Raw genomic sequence first — 20,936 nt, forward strand, 5'->3', positions numbered from 1 at the left:
AGCTGCCTTTAAAAGATGAAATTGGGATAACAGTATAATTGTTTTACTGAAAACTAGTAACCTTTATTGTTTAATGGAAAAATAAAACATCTCTGTTTATGTTGATCAGGTATATAATTTATTGCAGAATATGTTGAAATAATGTATAATAAAAATGAATAAAAATATTTGTTTTTGATATATATTGTTAATTTTGGAATACGATTTTATTTTAAATTATCAATATTTGGGTTGTTTTTTTAATTCTAGGAGCTAAATTTAAAAAATATGTTGGCCACTCTGCGCATGTTACTAATGTTCGTTGGTCACATGACTTTCAATGGGTAATAAGTACTGGAGGTGCAGATCACTCTGTTTTTCAATGGCGGTTTATTCCAGAAGGTGTAACAAATGGGATCCTTGAAATAGCACCCCAAGGTAATAAAAATCAAATTTATTTTCACAAGTGTTGAAAGAAATTGCATTTAAAAAAGAAAGTTTTGATGGGTTCAGTGGAAACTTTTAATTATTATTCCCCAGAATACTAAAGTCTAATATGTACATTGCCTTTTACTTTAATATAGACCCATGGTTGCCTCTGGCACGGTTTGCTCAAATAATACATGGGCAGCATACGTGCTGTGCATCAGGAAACACTCATATATTAAATCAGTAACTTTCAAAAATAATCTCAAATAGAAGAGGCCTGCAGAGATACATAGCTAGAGCCAATGAGGAAACTCAGTTTCAGTATTAGTTGTCATTATAATTATGTAAGAAAATTTACCTGGGTGTTACGTGAAGTTTGCATGTATAAATAAGGTGGCAATTGAATAATTTTCTTGCTTGGAAATATATTTGGAATATATTCAAATTCCTCTGTATTTTGTTGAATCCCCAAGTAGCTTTATATGCAAACCATGGACATGATCCAAATCCACATGGCTTGCTTGTAAGAGCGGATTATTGTAGCGCTCTGTTTTTGCTAGTATTCATTGTTATTAGTGAAATTTTACTGATGTGTAACTATCACACATACAATGTTTGTAGTACTTAACCATCCGTCCCTAATATTCATATTTGACAATTATTTGGAGCAGAATACCCTATGGGCAGTACCCTATGCTGCCTGTGAACCAGTGGACTCACTGGTAGTGCAACAGGGAGTTAGTAGTTTGGAAAGGAACTGGAAATGAGCAGAAATGCTAGTTTCTGCAATGGGCAAGTCAGCAGGGCTCCCAGAAGGGAGCTTTGCAGAACAGTCATGATCTCTAAACTAGTGCTTCCACTCATTTCTCATTTCCTTTACAAAGTGCTAACTCCCCATTGTGCTAGTGTTGGGTTCTGCAGTCTCAATGGAATAGGCAGGAATGCAGTGGCAGTAGAGATTTCTGCTCTATAATTTCTATTACCTGTAACGTGTACTAATAGGGCTTGAGAGGGATCTCGGTAAACCATATTGTAGCAAGTTCGGGGAAATTAACTGCCAAGATAGTAGTATATAATAAATAAATACAAGTGGTCATTCCTGTTGGATGTATGATATTTTGCAGTTTGCAAGACTATATGAATTTGCAGCTGTACACTACGGTCCCTATATTAGCAGATATCTTTGCAGTGGTATATTAGTTGGAATTGGGAGATATGGGAGGTGTGATGAGCTTACTTGAGAATGAATGGGAGAATGATGGATATTAGTCACAATCCTAGAAACTGGATATTAGTCACAGTCCTAAAAATGTATGTGCACACAAGAAGAGAATAACATGCACAGCTGGAGCTATCTTTGATCCTTCTACTGCAGCTGTTCACACAACTGAACAGGCAAGCCAACTTAAAATGAATAAATTATGTAGCTCCTTAGGATCATCACCATTATGGAAAAGAAAATCCATTTGAAATTAATGAGAAGGGTCACTGAAAAGGAGTGCTTCGTCAGCACTGTGTTTGCTTTTCATCTTTGGCTTGGATCAATTTGTACTGTCAAATCACAAATATTCACTAAGTCCTTGGATTTTTGCCAGTGCTTTAAAGTGTTTGAAGGCTTTGCATTCATTATTCCTGGGAATGTGATTTTAGTTTTTAATTTGCTTCTGATAATTAATGTTATTTGGTGCATTCTCCTTTATGCAGAAAGTGGCATAGATTCACACAGTGAAGAATCTGATTCAGATTTATCTGATGTGCCAGAATTAGACTCAGATATTGAGCAAGAAGCTCAAATCAACTACATTCGACAGGTAAGCAACTTAAAAATATAGTGTCATAAAACCAAGCAATCTGAAAACGCATCATAAATTAAAAAGAAATATGTGGAAAGAAATGAAAACGGTTCTCCAGTTAACTGATCTAGAGCGATGGAATGTTTGGTCCCATGGTTAATATACAATGTCAGCTTTACAGTTTCAGATTCTACACACACACACACACACACACCCCGATTAGTTGTAAGCCATCTACAAGCAGGGTAAAAATGTTTTAAATAAATAGGGCAATATCCAGTAACTCCTCCTGCTGACAGAATTACTTCCATCAGCAGAGGAGGTCGATTCCCTCTCCTGTAGCCCCCTGCCCACCCTGAGAGAGTTGGAAGATCCCAGCTCCAGAGAGTTGGGGGAGCCTCTGGACAAGATTTGGGGAGGGCATGGGGGGCTGCAGGGAGAGGAGGGGAGGGGAAGGATGGCAATGGGCAAATCCTATTGCATGAATGAAAGTCTCCTTGTGCAACATTGGATTTCTGCCATACGGCTTAATGGTACAATCCTATGTATGTTTAGACAGAAAAAAGTCCTAAAATTCATAGCATTCCCCAGCCTGCATGGCTGGCTGGGGCATGCTGGGAGTTGTAGGGCTTTGTTCTGTCTAAATATGCATAGGATTGCACCCTTATTGCTCTTTGTTTACTGTCTAATTCATTTCTTTTACTTAATGTTTTATTTTTTTAATTTTAAATCCCACAGCTTAATGTTAGGAAAAAAATTATGTAACTCTTTTGTAGTGTCTTTGAGCACTACTTGCATAGGAAAAGATAAGAAACTTTAAAAATCTTGCTTGATCCCTATAAAGTCCACCACAAATGTTAATTTATAGTCTGATCATCCTTTTAATTAAAATGGAAAACAAATATGTATTACCAATGCAGGAAGAGCTTATTTGAAATAAAAATGCAAAGTAAATAAGTGTGTATAAATGCGCATTTAAAATATGTGTATTTTATATACATATACAATATGTACTCTCTCTCTCTCTCTCTCTCTCTCTATATATATATATATATATATTTGGTGAACCTAGACGTGTATAATTTTATCAGTTGTAGGCTCCTACACATTTTATGTAGGTATTTTTGAGGCATCTGAGAAAATGCATATATACTGTATGCCTCTGTCAGGCAAAGGGCCCTTTCTACTGTGGCACCCTGGTTGTGGAATGAGCTCCCTAGAGAGGTTCGCCTAGTGCCTACGTTTTACTCTTTATGGCACCAGGTGAAGACCTTTTTATTTTCCCAGGAATTTTAGCATTTTAGCATTCCAGTCTTTTAGCTCTGCTGTTTTAAACTTGTTACTGTAGTTTTGTTACTGTACTGTAGATTTTTTACTGTATTTTAAATCTCTGCTTTGCTGCTAGGTTTATGCTGGTTGTACTTTTATACTGTAGTGATTAATAAATGTAATAATAAATAATAATAAATAGTCTTAATGCTTTTATATTTTATATTGTTTTTCCTGCAGAGAAGGAGGATATCCTTATATGGGTTGCTCCTCCCACTTGCTCTGATAGGCAGGAATATGCAAATTAACTGAATTGCCCTCTCACATGGGAGAGCAACCTACTTCCAGTTTCGTTTCCTGCCTCAGTTCTGAGTGGGTTGCTGGATTAGCTCCTCTAGCACTCCAGTCCTTTATAGCTACGGGTTGCCTCACTTTTTTCTTATTTCTTCCTCTCTGTCCTTCTTTATCTTATCCCTTAGTTTCCAAAACAAAAACTTTCCCCCCTCTTTTTAGAGTTAGGAGCTTTTCTAATTACAGTGATGACCAGGCCTATGCCTGCAATGCCTGATTTCACCTTGGAGACAGAGAGGCCCGGAATGCCGGGGGACTCTTTTCTGGAACCTAAAGAAAGGGCCATGGGGGCTCCGGGAGCAAGTCTGTCTGTCTGGATAAGACACTCCCAGCACCATCCAGCTACAGGCGGAAGCAGGGCCTGGCCTCCTCAGTGCAGGCGGGCCTACTAAGAGCAAGGCAGGCCTGGTGCAGTATTGTATCCTGACCCACCTGGGGGCTGGAAAGAATCAAGGAGGGCTCAGAACAGGTAAGTCCCAAGGGGCCTGTATCCCAGCAAACTGCCTCCAATTCACCCCTTGTTAGGAATGAATCTGAGCATGTAGAGATGTCTAGCAGCTCAGATTCAGAATAGGAACAGCCAGAACAGGTCTGAAGGCCCATGATACAGGTAATTTGTTGAAGTTAAGTTGGTCTGGGCCTGGTTAGTGTTTGGATGGGAGACCACCTGGAACTCTATGTAACTGGATGTGATTTCTGAGGGGGTGAGGACAGGAAAAGAAGAAGAATTCTGATTGTCCGGAAGGGGTGGCAGACGTTTTTTCCTAATCGCATCCCTTCCCCCCTGTTGTTCCCTTCCCGAGCACCTTTATGGAATGATAAAAAGGGTTAAACCAGGTTCATCGAGACCAGATAGTTCCTTTACAATTTTTTTTTTCATAATTTCCCCCCCAAAAGGGCGGTGAACAAATGACAGGTGCCCCGGTGGATGCCCCTCCAGTGCCCCAGTTTTTGGTGTGATATATTTAGGGATGGGCGGATCACTTACCCTGTTCCGGCTGGGGGGGGGTCCGCAGGTGGGCAGAGGCGATCCGTCTCTCCCCCCAGAATCCGTCCAGGCTGGCCCCACCCCATGGTGATCCTGCGGAGTTGTCCACCAGCTCTGCATCGCGGGCAAATGACAATACGGCCGGCAGCCAGTGCCATGCCGTATCGCTGTGCTAAGTCTCTGGATGCAAATGGTGTAGTGGGCACCATTTGCGGCCATAAAGCTGGTAGATTAGCCTAAATGCAGCCATTTATGGCTAAATGGCTGCATTTAGGCTAATCTAAATGCAGAGACGGATCCGACCCAGACGGATTCCGGGGGGGAGGCGGAGGTGAGTGCTCCATTCCGCCACAGGCCCCAATGGGGCTGGATTCTTGGAATCTGGCCTCATTGGGGTCTGTGGCAGAATTCTCCCCCATCCCGAGACATATTTAAAGAATGGGAACAATACCCCCAAGAACCCAGAGGACTGAAAGAGGGAACTGGGCCTCCATAAGTTTCATGAGGCTGCCCTTAGGGCTTCATTCACAGAACTAGTTATGGGTAGGGCCTCCTATCTCTGAGTGAAGGACATTCTAAAAGATTTTACAGGGAAAAACTCCACCAGGGAGTTTATAAACTGCTGGAGTCAGTAGCCTTCATGGCCAATGCCAGTCTGGATGCTGTCCAATTCACTGTCAGAGCCCCAAGCGGCAGCCATGTCAGTCAGACACCAAATACGGCTTAAAATGTTGGAATGTTTTTGTGTTGTGTGTTCAAATTCAGTCTGATCTTGGGTCCCCTTGGGGGCGATAAGCTGTTGGAGGACTCTTGGAAGAAGTCCTCGTAGAAACAAAGGGCAAAAAAGAAGCCATGCTGTCTACCTCTTAAGAAAGAGGAGCGTAAGCCCTTTTGCTGGGGGCGTGGTCCTTTTTTTATTCCTTGTGCCCAAGCTATAGATCCTGGGACAGTAGAGGGTCCAGGTCCTCCTGGAGCAGATGGGGATCCATGCTCAGGCACCAGCAGAACCAGCAGTTTTGCCCCGCCCGCCCCCCAATACAGCCCTTAAGAGGCAGCAGAGACAGCAATAAGCATAGCTATCCAGCTCCCCCAGTGGGAGGGAGGTTTCAGACTTTTTATCATCAATGGAAAGTCTCCAGCTCAGGTTAATGGGTACTATGCACCATCAGGGAGAGCTATATATATTTAATTTTCTTCAGCTTCCTCACAACTTTTTCATCTCCTTCCCAAGGTCCAGGAAATTGGAGAAGAACCACTTAGTTCTGCAGGCCATATCTCACCTCATCGATTTCGGAGGGATCAAGCCAGTGCCATCCTTGGAAAGACTGAAAGGCTGCTATTCAATATTTTTCATTGTCCCCCCAAAAGATCAGGGACTGGAGGATAATATTATACCTGAAACGGGTGGATTAAAAAAAAAAATCCAGAATGTTTTGGATGGAGATACTTGTACCATTCTTGAATCTCTCCAGACAGAAGATTTTCTGGCATCTCTGTATCTCACAGAAGTGTACTTGCATGTCCTGATTCACCTAGCTTTCAGACAACATTGTGGCTTACTTATCAGGGAAATATTATCAATGCAGAGCCCTCCTATTCGGTCTCTCCTCTGCCCCCAGGGTAGTATTGGTAGTACCCTTGAGAAGGCAGCAGATTCACCCCTATCCTCACCTCAGCAGCATTCTAATCACATCTCCCTCACTCCAACAGGAAATGCTGGATGTCCACAGGCCTTCAGTCACATTTTCCTGGTGAATGTTAGAAAAAGTCAGTTTTTCCCTTCTAGGGAACTGCAGCACCTCGAGATGGTACTGAATACTCCATCAGGTGTAGTTCTGCCTTCTTCTGGAGAGATCAGAAAAGCTTCAGGCCATGGTAAGACTGATCCTTCAGAATCCTATCCCAGACCTGATGGCCCTAGCACAATTGCAGGGATTGTGATCACTACCATAGATTTTCCCATGGGCCAGAAAACACTCCAGGCTCCTCAGTGGCTTATCCTCCTTTTTTCCAGAAGGATATAGCTGTCAGAGACACAAACCAAGCCAATTATCTCTGGAAGTCCTTGACTTAATTGTTCTCCCCCTCAATCCTTAGGAAGCAGTCCCTTAGAGAGAGCCCCTCAGTCCAAATTACAGCGGATGCCAGCCTTCGGGGTTGGGGGTCCCAGTGCAGATCTACTGTGGTCTAGTGCAGATGGAGCCCAGAGGAAGCATTGCACAGTATCAGTCCATCTGGGTCTCCTCACCTTCAGCCACCTGGTACAGCCCAAGGTGCTGCTTGTATGAACAGACAACATGATGGCCAGACACATGCGAAGTGCCAGGGAGGGACCAGGTTGCGCTCCCTCATGGCTGAGGCAGACTGCCTCCTGCAGTGGGCAGAGTCAAACCTTGTATCGCTATCAGCCAAGTACGTTCAAGGGGATTTAAACTCCTTTGCAGACTGGCTGAGCTGACTGGATGCCAACTAGACAGAATGGAGTCTCAGCTTGGTGGTCTTTCATGCCATAGTTCAACATTTCAGTACACTAGTCATGGACTTGATCGCATCCCCTATGAACCACAAAGGACAAACAAAGTCCTTTCCAGGTATGCAACAGAGGATGTGGAAGACATAAATGCCATGTCTGCTGCTTGACCTACAGGCATCCTGTACACTTTTTAGTCCAACCTCAACCCCTGTGCAGAATCCAGCTGGAGTGCATGCTATGTGATACTGGTAGCACTAAACTGGCTGAGAAGGGCCTGGTACTTGGACCGTTTACAGGTGTTGGTAGCATGGGCCACTACCAACAGCTCCAGACCATCTCTCTCAAAAATAAATAAAAATAAAATAAATCCATCCTCACCCCAGCTGGTTTACAACTCTGTGCTTGGCATGTGAAAGGTTAGTAGTAGAATGCACCAGTTACAACACAAAAGACAAGATAGTCTTTTCTTGTTTTCCCACAGAGAATCCACAAACATGTTATTGAGATCTTGTAGAGAGTTTTTCGCAGGTGGTACAGGAGAAAAGGGGAGGAGGGTCTGATTAAGGTTGACATAGGACTGGCCCTTACATTTCTACAAAACAGGTTGGATCATGGGCTCAGCCCAATAATCTCAAGAGGTGATCCATGACATTATCCTCTGTGTTACCTGAGTCTTCCCATAGATCCTTGGCAGTCCTCCCCCATATAAAATATTTTCTAAGGGGTGGGTCCTTACTAAAAGCCACCATCTATCCACAGGTACCCTATGTGGGATCTGCATGAAGTTCTCAAAGCTCTTACCAAGACCCCTTTCTAGCTTCTATGAAGGGTCTCGCTGACCTTTTCTGGAAGGTTCTTTTCTGTTGTAGCCATCATGTCGACCTGCTGGGTATTGACTAGAAAGGAATTAGGCTTTTTCCAGAAGGATGCAGTCACTTGGATCTGACTTTCATTCCAAATAATAATAATAAAAAATAACTCCATCTTCCACAGGGCAGAGAAGCTAATTCCGCTGTCCTTTTGTCCTAGGCTGAGGCTCCTAGAAAGTGAACGACATGTGTTGGATGTAAAACATGCAGTTAGGATCTATCTTAAACAGCTAAAAATGTTTGTGTCTTTGACTCTCTTTCTGTTTCACTTCAGCCTTCCACCATGGGCAAGAAGGTCTCCAAGTCAATGTTGGCGTGGTGGATTAAGGCCTGCATTTCCCTCTGTGTTGCCCTTCTGGTTCTGCTTGGCCTGGGGGGATCTCTGCTCATTTAGTACAGAGCGCAGCTACCTCTGCTGCCTTCGGGACCAGTGCCACCCTCGTTGACATTTCAGCTTGCACTTCTGCATCTTCCTTTGTGAGACATTACAAGTCAAACCTCCTCGCATCGGCCAAGGCATCTTTCGGCCGGAGGGTGCTTCGGCAGATGGTTACAGTTTAATTAACAGGGTTAGCGGCGACTTACCTGCCCAGTTTGGGGCACCACTGTTAGACATCCCATATAAGGATATCCTCCTTCACTGCAGGAAAAAGGAACATTGGTACTTAGTGTGATACGTTCATTTTTTGCAGTGGATGGAGGATATCCTGCCTACCCGGAGGTAATCTGTCGCTGTGGGGGGTGGTTCTCAATTAGTTCTTCTGAAGGTATTGTTCAATGTTTTTACTGATAAAGTTACTGGAAATTGAGGCTGAGACATCTTCCGAACTTGAAGTAGGTTGCTTTCCCGTGTGAGAGGGCAATTCAGTTAATTTGCATATTTGTGCCTATTGGAGCAAGTGGGAGGAGCAACCCATATAAGGATATCCTCCATCCACTGCAGAAAATGAATGTATCACGGTAAGTACCAACATTCCTTTTTATGCTGTACTTGTGGTTTTAATTTTTGTGAACCACCCAGAGAGCTTCAGCTGTTGGGCAGTATGGAAATGTAATGAATGAATGTGAGATGGGCCAACCTATTCCCTGACTACCACTACAGGCAACTCACTTGCCCTGTATAACTATAGTTTTCAGTGAGTGCTGGGCCCCTGGCCTTGAGTGCCGTAGTTTGGAGTCAATCATGCAAAGTTGCTTCCTCTTCCACAAGGGAGCTTTTTCATTCTCTCATTCTGACGGTAGTCCTACATGCTCCCTAAAAGCTCCTCCTGAAGGTTCAGGTACCCTCCAGAGAGAGTTCTGTAGTGGGGGTGGGAGAACCAGCAAAACCTTCTGTATACATACAGAAGGATCTTATGCTTGCATTTGGGGGTGGGAGCTTCAGTCTAACATTTATTTAAGATACACATGTATATTATTGTGCACATGTATGTCCATAGGCTTTACAGTAAGGGAACATGTCAGCTGAGACTGCTGTAAATGTGCCCAAAAGGTGTGGAAGGATGATGATGAGATGGGGAAGAAGCAATGGCATGGAGGGACAGTTGGAGAGGATATGAAGGGCTGTTATGGCTCAGAGACCACGTAGTGAGGAATGAGGTTGTAGGCATGCAAAGTATGCTTGTGCTTTGTAGGTAAAACACAAGAGACGTAGTTTTGCAAAAAAAACACCAACATTTTAGAATCCTGCAACCCCCCAAATGCAGAAACACACGCACACACAACACACACACATCTTTAAAGCTGTTTCTCAGTGTTCCACTGGATTAAATTGATGTCATGGTGCCTAATTTCATACAGCTCCAGCAGCTATGCATTTCATAAGCATCTCTTCAACAGATTTACATGTATACCATCTGGGGTAAATGTTAGCAGTGTAAACCCATCTCCTATTTCTTGTGACATTCACAAACTGCTTAAATTTCCTGTCCATATTATATATAACACCAGGATCTCCTGAAGAAATTATGGAATGATCTAAATATGCAATACCTTAAAAAAGAGAGTTAAGATAGTGAAAATATTCCAAGTCTATCTGGATATTAAAATCCTTTTTCATGGGATATTTGAATGAGGTTGGCCTGATCTTTCATTACTGTTTGATGTTTCTAGAACAAAGAATTCAGCCTTCTCAAACAGGCTGATTTTGTTATGAGGTACAGCAGCCTTCTCCAACCTGATGCCCTCCAGATGTGTCAGACTACAACTCCCACCATCCCCAGCCATCATGCCCATTGGTCATGATGGGGTTTGGAGAAGGCTGCTGTACCGCATAACAAAATCAGCCTGTTTGAGAAGGCTGAATTCTTTGTTCTAGACACATCAAACAGTAATGAAAGATCAGGCCAACCTATTTTCACCATCTTAGGGATGGTGAACATAGGGGAAGTTGCAATATAGGATATTGATACTTATCTTACAAATTGTCAAGCCTGTTGGTGTCATAAATAACAATAAACAATGGGAATTACTGAACTGGGAAAGTGTAATTCAATGAAACTATCGTTCCTTTAGGTTTACAAAGAAGATCTACCTCAGCTGAAACAGCAAAGTAAAGAGAAAAACCACTCAGTGCCCTTCCTTAAAAGAGAGAGAGCCCCTGAGGACAGTTTAAAGCTGCAATTCATACATGGGTATAATAACTTTTCAGTAGTGACTACTCTTGTCTTTTTGCTTTTGTAGACTACAATTTACAGAAAAAGGTAATCTGTTCTTAGCAAAACCAGAAATAGCATCTAGACTTAGATGACAGGGAGGTGGTGGGCTCTCCCACACTGGAGGCATTCAAGATGAGGCTGGACAGCCTCCTGTCAGGGATGCTTTGACTTGGATACCTGCATTGAGCAGGGGGTTGGACTCGATGGTCTTACTGAGTCCAACCCCCTGCTCGATGGTCCAACCCTACTATCTGTCTGGATTTATCACAAAATCAAGAAACACATTCTCAACTGAAGGAGGTTGAATTTTCTATTTGAGTTGTGTGGTTTTGGTTCTGGGTTTTCCCCTTCCCCCAGTCTAGAGCAGTAGACTTTCAAGTACGGGAAAGTGGGGTCTGCAACATAATGATGCAGTGTGGAGTGCTCCTACTCAGGGTGCCAGCCAGCCTGCTAGCCATGCTGTTTTCTGGGATACTCCATTCCACCATACCCTGGTTTTCCATCTCCCCTCCCCACTCCAGCAATAAGCCAGCATTCCATGCCCACTAAGCGTGCTCAGTCCTCATGACTATTTTTGGAGTGTTCTCCCTGTTAGGTTTTCTTCCCTTAATTTTTTGTTGTTGTTGTAATTCTGCAAACCTTTGGGTCTGGGGCAGGTAATCGGGTGCCCTCCAGATGTTTTCAACTACAACTCCCATCAGCCCCAGTCAGGGAGACAGTCTGTTTGGAAGGAGACAGAAATTAATCCGTCCCAATGGACTAAAGCGCATTTTCCTTTTTCCACCTTTATATCATAGTTGGCTTCCATAATTATTTTCTGGTTCACTGATCATTTTATTTGACTGGAAGTCCTCTTGACTGGACTTGCTATAATTTAACAGAACGTTGTGATATTTTGCACAAAAATGAAAACTGCACAGACGTTTTGCTTGGAATCACTGTAGAAATAAAAGCTGCACAGAATATCATGTAGGAATATGAACTGATTTGATTCATCAGCATACAAGACTGGTTAAGGAAACCATTATCATATGTGGAACTTGGAAGATCAGATTTAGTTAAGAATGTAAGTGAAACTGGAAGGGCAACATACAGGAAGGAAGGAGAATATTTGCATAACCATTTTTTAAAAATCATTGATTGTAGATGTGAATTATTAATCATTTTGAATGTGACGGGAATCACTTAATTAGTTCCAGGTAGCTTGCTGTTTGTGACATTTTTCATGTATCCTGGGTTTACCTCTCAGCTTTTTGTTGTTGTACTGCTTCTCATATTGATTTCTTAGAACCTGCATGTAAACATACATTACTTAGAAACAATACTGCTTCTCATATTGATTTCTTAGAACCTGCATGTAACATACGTTACTTAGAAACAAATCCCATTGCTTTCAGCAAAAAGTGCCTCAACATAAAGGTTCTTAGGATCATGGTGCAAGACCCATGATTTTGGTTCCACAAGTTGCAAGATCCTTGCTGAAGTGTTTATCATTTGGTGTTTTTTATTGATTTCAGTTACAGAGGCTATGACTGTCGAAACAATTTGTTCTACACACAGACTGGGGAGGTAGTTTACCATATTGCCGCTGTTGCTGTTGTGTACAGTAGACAACAACACACCCAAAGACTGTATCTCGGTCACGATGATGATATTCTCAGCCTAGCCATCCATCCTGTGAAAGATTATGTTGCTACTGGACAGGTGAGTATTTAGGAGGAATTATGCTGACAAATCAGTGTAAAAGAAAACCAATGGATTTACTTAAATTAAATAAATGGATTTTCCCATTTACTTATTAATTCCCATTTGCTTATTAACCACTAGTGAACAGACCCGGGATCGCATGGGTTGGAATAGCCCTTAGCAAAGCCTTCAGGCAAAGTTGTGCAGGTGTCAGAGATGGACACATTGCACTCGCCCCTTCTGAATGAAGCCACACCCACTGGTGTCCCTAGGCATGGCCCCTGCCATGATGTACCCCTATAACCGCCTGAGGGAGGGATCTGTCCACTTCATTCACCTGAGGGGGTCTGGTCCACAGCAGTGGGCGAGGGGCAACCTTATAACTCTGTCCCTGGGACTGCTCCCCCTGACATTTTGAACTGTGTCGACTCGACTGCAAAACTATGTGCCACTTAGTGACTGAAGATAACTGCAGGCTTCAAATACATGGATACATTTAAATTAATTACAATTAATTAATGCATTTTAAAAGCAAAATAAACCTGAGATACACACCCCTAGGGTACCCTTAGTAAGCATGCCAGGTTTCAGGTGTCCAGATTTCACAGTCTTAGTGCTGCGGTGCTGACAGACCAATAGATAAATCCTCTTTTATTATTATAGGTCAAGGGTGGACAACTTATGGCCCTCCAGATGTTTTGGCCTACAACTCCTAATATCCCTCACTATTGACTATGCTGGCTAGTGCTGATGGAAGTTGTAGGCCAAAACATCTGGAGAGCCACAAGTTGCCCACCCGCATTTTAGATAATGGGAGTTGTAGTCCATAACATCTGGAGAGCACCAGGTTGGGGAAGATTGTAATATACGTATGTGACAGGGAAAGTACAGCATCTGTAATAACAAAGGAAAGGGTAGGAGAACATTTAAAAGTGTCAGGGTGGAAACTGAGCCAATAGAGCCCAGAGCAGTTCTGATTCTGAGGAGGAACAGCAATCCATGGGAGAGGAGCACGCTCATCTCTCACAAGCACAGCAACTGGCAGAGATTCCTCCTGCCAGCATTCCTGGGATAGATAGTGACCCTGGCAGTGAGAGAGTGCTAGAGGGGGGCTTGCTGGACGCTCGGCGCAGACACAGGGAGCGACGACAGATGGAGGGCGTAGAAAGGAGGTGTAGCGCTCGCTTGGCGTGCAAACAATGGTCACGTCCCGAGGACCCAAGGGAAAGAGGGAGGATCTCTCCCTAGCCCATAAGTTCAGGGTCTTCCCGTGGTTCTCCTTCAAACGGGGACCAACTGCCTTACTTGGAGCTTAGGCTACTCTGCTATCTTTCCCCAGTGCTGTTCCTTGCTTTGTCGCTAGTGATTAGTATCTGAAAGTGTCTTAAAGGAATAAAGTCTCGGAAAGAATTCTTCGTCGTCTCTGTCCTGAGTTGGCTATTGGTGGGGACTGCAAGAGGCAGCTAGGGCGCTCCTGACAAAAAGAAAATACAGAGGTACAGTTTGGAGAAGGTTAGAATCCACAGATGGCTAGACATCCAAGAGTATAAATCATAGAAACAATTTTGTTCAGTTTGGCTAGGTGGAAGCAAGTAGGAATGAAGAGGATGATATATGAATCATAAGTATGATAGTGCTAGTCAAAGGATCACCCCAAAATAGAACACAGAATGTAGAAAAGAAATGCTTGAAGGCTTAAAGCTTAGTACAACCATTGCCAAAAGCCAAACAGCAGGAGAAACACAAAAAGTACTGGAGAGACTGCAAGAGTGACAGGAGGAAAAACAGAAGAAGACATAGGCCCAGTCTGCATCATCTCAGGGTGGTTAACAAGCCATGGTGGCTTGTTAACTACCCTGTAGGTGCCGGTTGATTTACATAATTACCCTCACTGGGTGCAGCTTCTCATGTTATCTGAACCTGGCAAGGGTGGCTTGTTAGGGTGGTTAACAAACCACTTAGAACCCATAGCCTGTTGTAGGTTTGTGGGGTGGTTTGTTAACCACCCCAACAAGCCACCCCCACCAGGTTCGGATGACACGAGAAGCTGTGGAGGCTTGAACTGGTAGGCTGGTCCCACAGGTGCCGTAACACACCATGAGCAGTAAGCCATGGTGGGGTGTGGTGATCTTGTGAACCATGTTAGAGAGACAAAGCTGTGGATGAGTTCAAGAAGAAAGGTTGCAGTCTGGCGTTATCAAATGCTGGCTGAGAAAGAGGGACACCTTGCATAAGAATAGCCGTAGGCCTCAAAGCGTGCAGCAGAGGGTGGCTAAGGTGAAATGTGTAGATGTTTACTATTTTTTTATTTACAAAATAGAAGCATTTAAAACCATCTTTCATTCTAGGATATCAGGGCAGTGTACAAAAGGCATGCAAACCAAATCAAGCCACCAATACAATACAGTAAAACCATAAAACATCATTACAGTAAAAACAAATCATAACAGAGGCATAACACAGCAAAGCAAATGGAATTATTACTGTCAGGACTTTATGTACAGCTGCTAAGATCAGTCTCTTGTTTAGGTTGGGAGAGATGCTGCTATTCACATTTGGGATACACAAACACTCAAATGTTTGTCGCTGCTTAAAGGCCAACACCAAAGAGGAGTGTGTGCGCTTGATTTTTCAGGTAAGCAGCTATCTATTGCCATCAGTATGGAAAATGAAACAGTGCAGTTAATCTTTGTTTACAAAGGATCACCTGCTTCTTTCTCCTGTGGCTCACAGAAGCATTCCAGAACCTTTGGGATAGCACCTCCCCCTGGAGCAGCAGACAGGATCTTTCCTGTCTGCTTTCCTCTCCTGGTGTAGCTTCCTGCTCTTGGCTTCAGCTCAAGTTTGCCACCTTTTGGAGCAGGCCATGCATTCACAAAACCCACATGTAGTTACTTACATCAGTGTTATTCCTTATACTTTGTAACAGTACTAATCTATAATGTAGCAGCATTAGTAAAGACTGTGCTGGAGTGTTTACATGATACTCAATTACCTAAATCATTTTTATTCAAGGACAGTTTGTATTGGGTGTTGTGCACAAACCTTCTTTACTGTGTCTTGTCTTTGATCCGACTGTAAGCTGGCAGACAGCCTGTTTTACTTTTATATTTTATATGGTACCCCCTAGTGGTTTAAGTGCTCTATAAATAATAATAAATAACACCCCTTAGTAATATCAGTTCCATACCATTATTCAGGCTCACATGATGTGCCTGCTTGTGAATTCCTCACAGTGTATATTTATAAAAATGTTTTGTTCTCCTGTATCTTCTGGAGGGCATTACAAGAACTCTGGGGTTATCCCCTCCCCCTCGATGACAGGCAGGGTCCAATAAAAAAATATCCTCTCCAGGGGGAGGAGCTACTCAGCCTACCCGGACTGGCCCTGCCTGATGAGAGGACAACATGGACTTTGTGGAGCTTTAGAAGCTCAGCAGTAGTTTTTAAGTGTTTTTGACAGCATTTTTTCCCCTCTCCATATTTTCCTTCTATTTCCTTCCCCTTCGGGCTTAACAACCAGGGATGGGGTCAGTGTTCACTAGAAGTGGCTTTAGCTGTGTTGTTTCCTAGTGAGGGAAGGCCACCTGTGCTGGCTGTTGGAGGCTTACCTCCAAACATCTCATAGGCTAGGTCCCCCTAACTGGACAGGCAGGCCCTATATGTGTGGGTGGAAGTGCCTCACACGGTGACTGGGTCCAAAACTCTCTCTAACCGGGAGGAGGCCAGACTGTCAGGTGGACTCTGCCACTCTCATTCACCTCAGAGTCAGTAGCCTGACATGCACAGCCCCGCCCATCCCTCACAGGAGGGAGCGTGGGTCTTGGGTTTGTTTTGTTTTTTGTCATGCAAAGCACTCATACCTTCGTTGCCTGGCCCCTCACTCTCTCTAACCGGGAAGAAATCGGGCTTCCGGTTGGTACACACTGTAAGGCATGGAGACCGCAGACCACCACTCACCCATACTTGCCCTAACTGGGGACAGAGTGGGTTGTTGCCTGTTGATTTTTCACCTTTGGCGGTGAGAGGATCCAACAGTCGAGTGGCTCCCCACCTCACCCAACGAGGGACCAGGGAAGCAAGTCTTGTATGGCCACATGTCTCCCCCAGAACTCACTCTGACCTTCCCCTAAGTAGAGCTGAGGAGCCCAAAGCTTAGGCTGGAAGCATGAGTTGGGGGGGGGGGGGGCGGGAGCAGGCGGCACCATCGCTGAGGGATGACTCTTCCCAGTGTTCTCCTCAGTGGCCTGTGAACTTGGTGGATAAAATGGCAGGGGTGAATCATTTGTGTGAATCCCACCTTCCTGGCCCAGGGAGCACCTGACCTTAGTGGCGATCTGGCCCACCCCAACTTTCTGGCATGGGTTAGGCAGCTGGTTTTAAAAGAGGTCAAATCCATCATCCCACAGCCAGGAGAAAGGGAGAGAATGTGCTGCTCCTGTTCCTCTGCAGGAGCCCATAAATTCATAAGAGGAAGAGAAAGAAGAGTAGTCACTCTTCAGAGAGCAGATCTGTGCGTAGGAAAGGAAAGAGGGGGCACAGATCTCCCTCTGCTTCATCTTCTTCATCATGCAGTTCCTCTGGACAGTTTGCCTCACCCGATACTCTCTCAGAGGAGGACAATCGTCCCCCCTTGCTTCTGCCTTCCAGGGCAACAAGGAGGGCATTAGTGGGGTTTCTCACAGAGAACTAGGCTTCTCCTCCATCTCGTCGGAACGCTCAGATGGTTCAGTAAATTCTGAGGGGAGGGAGCAGGGGGAACTTTCAGAAGAGGATTTAGAGATGGATGCCTCAGCACAACAGCGGCTTTTCCCTTTTGAGCTTTTCCCCACCTTACTTACCGAGGCCATTTGTGTTTTGAAGTTGGGAGACAGAGGTGACAAGGCAGCCCCTCCGATGTTCCTCCTCCAAAAGGGGGCAAGGTGGCGATCCCCCAGGGTCCTCCCAAGCCTCTCACAATACCTTTTCCAGCTTTATGGACAAGGTTCAGAGGGATGAATTGGCCAATCCGGCCAGGGGCCAAGCTCCCCTCATGGTGGCCAACAAGCTTATTCTTTGCTTGAGGCAAAGTACCTCTCTCAAAGTACCAACAGTGGATGTTCCGGTGGGGGCTCTGGCCTCCTCTGCTATCATCCTTACTGAAGGTGAGGGTGGCCTAAGGATCCCTGTGACAAGTGGCTGGAGGCTGCTTTGTGAAGGGGTTTTGAGGCCTCAGCTGTGGCCTTTAGGGCCTCAGTTACCAATTCTGTTTTTGCCCAGGCAGTATACCGCAAGAGGACCTTGCGGAGATGAAAGCAGCATCTAAACCCATCAAAGATGGGCTTAAGAAAAGTGCTCTGTCCACAGCCCTTCTAGCAGACTCCTCCTTGGATGCAATTCAGTTGGGATCTAGGGCTATGGCAGCTAATGTGGTTCCCTGAGGAAACATTCAGCTAAGGTGTGGGAGGTTAATCCTGGGTCCCTGTCCAAGCTGGCTGGTTCTGCCTTTTCTGGCGACATGCTGTTTGGTGAGCCACAAGACAAGGTGTTGTTGGAAACCAAAGATAAAACCAAGGCATTGACCACTTCCAAGAAGAATAAGAAAAGAGCTAGATCCTGTCAGCCTTTTTGTTCTGCCAGTTTTCATAGCAAAGGCAGGTCCTCGGGTGGATACAGATCCAAATAGTTTCCTCCCGGGGCCGCAAGTAGAGGGGCATGACATGCCCTGTCAGGCAGCACACCCTTGTCAGTTTTCTCTAAGAGTTCCAAAAAAGCCCGCTTGTCCTAATGCCAATGTCCAAACTCAGAAAATTGGGGGCCATCTCCTCAACTATGCTCTGATTCGGGTATCAACCACTTCAGATGCATGAATCAGAGAGATGGTGTCCTTGGGCTATGCTCTAGAGTTTGCTTGCCATCCGAAGGACAAATTTTGGGCTTCCCCAGGGTCCAGAAATCCCTCCAAACACTAGGTAATGCTGGGGGAGATGTCTCATCTCTTGGAGATGGAGGCAGTAAAACTGGTTCTGTGGGGCCAGAGGTCATCCAGGGGTATTCTATTCTTTTCTTGGTTCCCAAACAAAACAGGAAATTCAGAGCTATCTTAGACCTGAAATGGCTTAACAAGTTCCTGTGTCACAGACACTTCAAGATGGCGACTTTCAAGTCCATCTTGGCAACCATCACTCAAAAGGACTTCCTAGTGTCTGTGGACTGGATGGAGGGATACCTACATGTGTCTATCTGTCCCTGTCACCAGATATTTTTGTGCTTTGCATATGGGATCAATCACTTCCAGTACAGGACACTGCCCTTTGGCTTAACATCGGCCCCCAGGGTCTTTAACAAACTACTGGTGGTGGTGGCTTTCCTCAGGTTGGGGGGCATCTGTCTATACCATATTTAGACAACATACTTATCACGTCCCCCTCTCTTCAGAAGGGATTAAAGGATGTCAAGACGATAATGGACTGCTTGCAAGCCCATAGCTTCATAGTCAATCTAGAAAAGAGCTCTTTGATTCCATTGCAATCTCTGGAGACCTGGGATTTCTCCTAGACACGATCCAATTCCGAATGTTTCTTACAGCAGAACACTTGTATGGCAATTTGTACTGTGCAGGGGGTAAAGCAGGTGGATCTGAGGTCCTTGGCCTGCCTGATGGGACTCCTGGTTTCCTGTCAGGATCTGATAGCATGGGCATGGCTACACAGCAGGAAGCTGTGGGGATTACTTCTTCCCCTTCAGGAAACAATAGCATGCAGGTTGAAACAGTTAGTCTCTCTCCCTCGAAACCTCCAAGCATCATGGGCTTGGAGGTTGGCTCCCCAAAGACTCTCCAGGGGAATCAATCTGGCCATCCCAGTCAAGAAGGTGACCACCATGGACGCAAGCCTGTTGGGTGGGGGTGCTCACTTTATGGATTAGATGGCCCAGAGTCTGTAGTTGGCCGCAATTCAGTATCAACTTCCTGGAGCTAAAGGCAATCAAGTTGGTACTTCATCACTTCCATGATCAGATCAGGGGCAACCATGTGCTTGTGTGAACAGACAGTGGGTCATCCAAGGCATATATTAACAAACAAGGGGTACAAAATCAGGAATCTTAAACAAAGAAGCAGTAGATATCCTCTGCTGGGTGAAGGAGCACATCCTTTCCCTGTCAGCGGTTCATCTGGCCGGGTCGGACAACAACATTGCCGACTGGCTCAGCATTCAGGCAGTACAGGACACAGTGTGTAGGCTTCATCCTTGGGTATTCAAGCAGTTGACGTCACTTTTCAGGTAGCTGAGAATGGATCTTTTTGCTATGCCAGAAAACACCCAAGTGGATCAGTTCCTGTCAAGACATCCACATCTGCTCTCAGCGGGTGTTGATGCCCTCTCCTGCCCTTGGCCAGGGGGTCTGCTGTATGCTTTTCCACCAAGTCTCCTCATCCCACAGGTTCTTCAGCCCTAGAAGGCCATGGTTCCTGTTTTTAGTGAACATGTCAATTCAGGATTTTGGCCACTTCCTCCCAGCAAGGACCTACTCTCCTAGGGTCGCATTGTCCATTCCCTGACAGAGATGTTCCAGCTGACTGTTTGGAGGCTGAGCAGCAACGGCTTTGTAGTTTAGGGTATTAAGAAGTGGTATTGAACACCCTTCTTGCTTCTCGTCGTAGCTCTGCCAGGATTTACAGTAGTACTTGGAAAGCCTTCCTTGCCTGGTGTAGGGTGACAGGTAGGATTCCCAAAGCAGATGATACGACCACTGTTTTGGAATTCCTTCAAGCTAGCCTGCTGAAGGGCCTTAGCACCAATACACTTAAACGTCAGGTGCCTGCCCTAAACACCAGATTGAATTGTAGGGGGAAGTGATCTTCTGCCAGTCATCCTCACATTCAGAGGTTCCTACGAGGAGTTGCCCTTATCAACCGTCTTACAGCCCACAAATTCCTCACATGGAATCTGAATTGAGTCCTAAAGGCTCTCATAGCCTCTCCCTTCCAGCCATTAGCCTCCTGTTCTCTTAAAATATTGACTTTTAAGAACTGTTTTTCTTGTGGCAATCACTTCCGCTAGAAGAGTTTCGGGATTGGGGGCGCTCTCTTCGGGCCCCCAACTCTGTATTTCTCGTCAGGATGCAGTGATGGTAAGAATGGATCCCAACTTTTTCCCCAAGGTCAACTCAAAGTTTTTGGAAGCAGGAACAGGCTTGGCACAAATTAGACATGTGTAGAACCCTTCGCTTTTATCTGGATAAGATGGCATCTATCTGGAAAACCAAAGCTTTGTTTATATTGCACCACAGTTGTTCTTTGGGTAGGAAGGTTTCCTTTTCTACCATTTCAAGGTGGCTGAGGCAATGCATTGTCTTGGCTTACCAGTCACTGGGAAGATCTCCTCCCTCTGGGATTATTGCACATTCCTTTAGGAGGGGCAGCCGCTATGGCAGCATTCAGAGGTGATGCCTCCATGGATG

At 44.8% G+C, this 20,936-nt stretch overlaps 1 protein-coding gene across 4 annotated transcripts in view; it reads left to right on the forward strand.

The window, feature by feature from the left end:
- Nucleotides 1-20,936, forward strand: part of EML6 (EMAP like 6) — a 229,802-nt gene that overhangs the window by 122,368 nt on the left and 86,498 nt on the right. For all 4 annotated transcript variants that reach the window (XM_084829251.1, XM_084829252.1, XM_084829254.1 and 1 more), the window contains 5 exons: nucleotides 250-417; nucleotides 2,113-2,219; nucleotides 10,666-10,784; nucleotides 12,326-12,512; nucleotides 15,024-15,129. In XM_084829251.1, the coding sequence (XP_084685377.1) occupies nucleotides 250-417; nucleotides 2,113-2,219; nucleotides 10,666-10,784; nucleotides 12,326-12,512; nucleotides 15,024-15,129 (687 nt within the window). The remainder of the gene's footprint in view (nucleotides 1-249; nucleotides 418-2,112; nucleotides 2,220-10,665; nucleotides 10,785-12,325; nucleotides 12,513-15,023; nucleotides 15,130-20,936) is intronic.

Source organism: Heloderma suspectum, chromosome 1, assembly GCF_057233095.1.
Source record: "Heloderma suspectum isolate Gila_16-S chromosome 1, 16-S_ref, whole genome shotgun sequence".
Lineage (NCBI taxonomy): Eukaryota > Metazoa > Chordata > Lepidosauria > Squamata > Helodermatidae > Heloderma > Heloderma suspectum.